The sequence below is a fragment of the Trematomus bernacchii genome, unplaced genomic scaffold (assembly GCF_902827165.1).
Source record: "Trematomus bernacchii unplaced genomic scaffold, fTreBer1.1, whole genome shotgun sequence".
NCBI lineage: Eukaryota > Metazoa > Chordata > Actinopteri > Perciformes > Nototheniidae > Trematomus > Trematomus bernacchii.
In genome coordinates, this window is record NW_022987588.1 from 2,923,918 (window position 1) to 2,928,821 (window position 4,904).

Sequence of the window (4,904 nt, forward strand, 5' to 3'; positions counted from 1 at the left end):
GCAGCTGTTTTCTGCAGCAGAGGGGAGATCAACAGGTGGAGGAAATGAAGGTTTGATCTTTTTTCACTGTGTGGATTTTTAAAGAAGAATTGAAGTGTTTTTGCTTTGACCATTTTTTGTTTTTCTCTCAAACTTTATCTTTTGCTGAGGCAGTTTTTAAAGAAGACCAGACTATGAATGTGCTGTCAAACCCAGGGATCAGGGGGCAGGAGCAGTCTCTCCCTCTCTGTGGCCCCCGGTCGGTCCAGGACTTACCCCACTGCCCCCCAGGGTTCAGCCTGAGCTCCCGCCTGAATCCTGCCCCAATGCTCGGCCTCCAGAGCGGACAGAGACCGCCCAAGCCTCAGAGGGAGCTGAGCCAGGAGGAGCAGCAGGACCTCAGGAGGAAGATCAACAGCAGGGAGAGGAAACGCATGCAGGACTTGAACGTCGCCATGGATTCTCTGAGGGAGGTCATGGTGCCGTATGCCTCCTCTCCATCCTCTGCCTCCCCCCCTCACTCCCACCAGGCCGGGGCCCCTCCAGGCCGCAGGCTCTCCAAGATCTCCACCCTGGTTCTGGCCAGGAACTACATCCTCCTCCTGGGGTCGTCTCTGCAGGAGATGCGGCGGCTGCTGGGGGAGGTGAGTGTGGGGATGGGGGTGAACACAGGACCGGTCCCCCGGCTGCTGCTCGCTGGAGGGTGGCCCCTCATCTCTGGCCCCAGTCAGCTCCTCCTTACCCAGGAGTCCCTCCTCACGTCAGCAGCCTCGTCCTCTTCCTCCTCGTTGGCATCTGCTGCTAAATGTCCCCTGATGTCCCCAGGCCACATGGAGGCCTCGCTGGCCCCTGTGCACTGGAGCTCTGCGGGGGCCTCCGGAGGGCCCCTGTGCCCCTGTGGAGTCTGCAGACTACCCAGATTTAACCACTCCAATCCGGTCCCAAGATTTCCAAAGTGACACTTCGGGGTTGAAGTTACTAAATGGACTTGATGACTGTTACCAGAGTGCCACGCTTTTTTATATGAATTGTTATTTCTAACATTTAGAAGATGTCTGTAATAATTGACTGCAATAACTCACTTTTTAAACCTGATGGATCCATTCTGTATTTGGAAGCCAGTGTCTTTTTATGTATAAGTATGTTTATAAGTAAATGTAATAATGCCCGTTTTGTTTCAATTATATATTTTTAAATACTTTTTGGGGAAGCAGAGAAACAACTTGCTACTTCTATGCTTATTATTGGAAACGTGAGCTGTCATGACTGAGTGTTTGTTGCGTTTGATTAAAGTGATTTGCCTTTTTTGTTGGAAAACGGTCACAAAAATAGGGGCCTAGAACTAGAGGGGTCCCAAATCAATACATTTTATGAAATAAAAAGTATGACGTATAACAGCAGTGAAAACACATTGTTGATTTCAGATGAGAGATATTTGTGTCTTATCTCTCTGGTTTGAAGTGGCTTGCTAGTTTTTTTAGACAGACCCAGCAGGCTCTTGATTTTTGATGTTTAAAAAATACACATATTGTTTTATGTCTGAATATATATGTTAGTTTCCTCATTATGTTCCACAAAATCCATCCATAACACCACATCAGTTTCTCGCTAATGTCGTCTCAACTGCATTAAGTTAAATACATTTAAAAAAACGAATGCTACAGTATGCCAAACTAACTTGAGAAGTAATGCACTGTACTTTGTGCCGTTTCACGTTCATTGGTTCTTCACTGCTGACGAGGTGCTGAGCTTTAAAGCCTCCTTTACCCTCCACACCCCAAAATACTGAAACAGTCCTCATCCCTTCCTCTATTCATCACCCCAACAAGCAAAAGATCAAAACCCACCCGTGTAATTACTGCTGCGCAGAAAGGAGGCCTTTTGATTATTAGCCCCCTCTCTTTCCTCCATCCTCAAATTCTTGATGTTTCTCTGTGTTAAGGTGCCGGGATGGGTGATTTGGTGCTACTCATTACACTCACTCCACAATATGTTCAAACGCCCAGAAAATGTGTCTCGCTGAATAGGGTTCACTCCTGCAAACTCGCCACCCCTCTGGAAGAAAGCAGGCAGCCCCATTCTGAGCGAGACTAAGAGGCGCCGGTAGGAGGGAGGATATTCTCAGCCACAACCTGGCCCTTAGCACGGCCTGCATGAATACAAATAATCATAATCATAATGCTGATAAAATACTCAAAATAATTGCTACCCCGGAATAAGAGGATTATGCAGGGTAGATATGTGAATAGTGGCGAGTGAAAGGCTGGGAATCTATTAGCATCAGGGTGGACAATAGAGGAGCTGGATGCCATTAAGTGAGATTAACCTAAATAAGGCTTGATTTTCTTACAAGGAAACAGGAGGAAGGAGAAGAGGGTGAGAGTGAAGGAGGAGAGGAGGGGGAGTGAGGGAGAGCCTGATTCATAGATCAAAGTAAGATGGCCAAACTTCACGTCTTTCATTTACATATAGCTGCTTTATCTCTGGAGGGATTAGCTACCTTGCTATTTTCTCCGGGTTGCTCTCCATTCTGCCACCTTTTGCCCACCATCCTTTCCCTCCTGCTCTCAGGATGGTTCAGCCCTTCTTCTCTTCTTTTTTTTTTTTTTTTTTTGTCCGGCTCCTTAATTTCTCCCCCCTCTCATTCTCTGCCTTTCTCTCGGTTTCTCCAAGAGGCTCTCACTTTCTCGAGTTTGGTGGTTTCATTGTTGCAGCGACGCAGGGGTCTGGTCAGTCTTTGTGTTAGCACTTTAACTCATCTCCATTTCATCACTGTTGTTCAATGGGGCGAGGAGGGCTTGTAAGACAATACACACACACATGCACACACACACACGCACCACACACACACACACCACACACACACACACACGCACACATGCACACACACACACACACACACACACACACACACACACACACACACACACACACACACACGCACACACACACACACACACACACACACACACACACACACACACACACACACACTACCAGAAAAGAAGGCTAAGCACTGAATTCTTCTCACTCTTAGCACATCCAATACCTTTGTCATTGTTTTTTTACCATTGGTAATTTTCCCTCTGTTTAACTAGACCTGACCTACAGGGCCTCATAAGAACAATGACAATATAACAATACATTCCATGTAGACATGCACAGACAACACAAGAGTCAAATGGTACAAATGGACATTAATAATACCCAGTTTAGTAAATAACATTCCAAATATATACTATTATATATTGTGAATATAAAGGAAACTAAATGAATTCAAAGCACTGACCATGATTCTTTTTGTATGGCCTTTTGACAACTCACCAATTAACTTAAGCTCAAACTACTTTTATTTTTCTTTAGTTAAAGTCAAGTATGTTGGTATTTTCTTTCTGCAGCTGAGGCGCAACGGGTAGAACAGCTTCTCTTATAATCTGAAAGTTGGCGGTCCGACCCAAACTCCTGAAGCGGATAACATCCAATTTCCAACCAGCCTTTATATTTAATTTAACAGTGACTGCAGTATAACTCTAACTTAAAGTGTTAATATTGTTACCACAATGAGGAATATCTTCAACTCTGAACAAAGTAGTATTTAAACCCAAAATACAATATTTCCGAATAATTCCCTTGTGTTAACACAGTGTCACATTATATACCTGAAAGGTTTTCACCAATAATATATGGTCACTGACAAATGATATCATTCTACTGAAAGAGGCTTTAGATCTAGAGAGGGTGATTCCAATGGATGCACTTTGTTGTCTGATTTAGAGGACATGTTGCAGGGAATTATGTTCATATTATATTAACTATTGCAAATTGCTAAAACATTGTCAGTAAATGTTTATCGGTAGATGCAGGATGGCTATTGTATAAGCCCTGTAAAAAACTCTGAGGTGTCCTTATATGGAAATCAAATGGACTATACAAAGAAAAACACAGCCTGCCTTATGCTTTGGCATTCTCTAGTGCTTGTGTCAGATTTAAATGTGCGTACACAGAAGTCAACCATTCAGTAAACAGCTGTGAAGAAGCTTTATTCTACAACACTTGCTGCCAAACTGCCTTCACAAGATGGTGCTTTTTAGATTCATACATATTTTTGCTAGAACCCATGCAGCTTAAATGCACAAGTTGCTTCATATTTGACTTTAAAGAACTGTTATTTCTTACTATATATCCATTTGGATTTCAGTTGTTGTGTATCCAAGCAGTCACTTTATATTCCAACATGTGTCTCTAATGTGGAGCGTACACATTGTGGTGCACTGTCCCCTCTCCTGCAGCCTCTCATCTCAGAGTGTTGTTTGCCTGTGGCCTTTGTCGTACTGTTTCATAGCACTTAACCAGTCAACGTGGGGAGTCCTTGGCTTAGGAAGTCCTGAGCCATAAATTTCATCTCCACAATGAGCAGAGCACAGGGGCTGGTCAGGACCCCCATTTACTTTCTAACCCAGCTTTTATTCATACCCTCCCTAAATAACATCAGACCCTCCTGTTCTGTCCCACCCTGAAATTCCCCGATCCCCTCTGTCACCCCTTCTTTCTCATACCGAGCCGATACAACAGGGTTACTGCTGAGCCCGCCGGCCCGCTCATTAAGCATCGTGTTCTCTCCCACCCATTCCTGCCCTCTGTCCTATTCACACCGCAGTCCTCATTACAACTTTACAGGCCACCATCAACCGCCACCTCATTACCCCAATCCACCGGCTAAAAGACGCGCTGAGATGGTGTGTGGTCACATTGTCTTTTCAAAATCTGAAATTATCTGTAAAGCTATGCAAAATATCTGGTTTAGGGGCTGATTTTAAGTTGAATATGTTTGTTTATTACGTGTTAATACTGCAGGTGGTGGGATAAACAGTAAAACACTGAAAAGACACACACTGAGACACATGGAAAAGCATAGAAATCATGCT

General features: G+C 44.2%; 1 protein-coding gene across 1 annotated transcript; it reads left to right on the plus strand.

Moving 5' to 3' along the window:
- Positions 1–1,432, plus strand: olig1 (oligodendrocyte transcription factor 1). The gene is made up of 2 exons (XM_034128875.1): positions 1–50; positions 154–1,432. Exon 2 carries the CDS (start codon positions 174–176, stop codon positions 936–938), a length of 765 nt encoding a protein of 254 aa, XP_033984766.1. The 5' UTR covers positions 1–50; positions 154–173; the 3' UTR covers positions 939–1,432.
- The last annotated feature ends 3,472 nt before the right edge of the window (positions 1,433–4,904 follow it).

Excerpts from the sequence above, each read along its gene's own strand:
- olig1 (XM_034128875.1), top strand. The coding sequence starts at position 174 with ATGAATGTGCTGTCAAACCCAGGGATCAGGGGGCAGGAGCAGTCTCTC.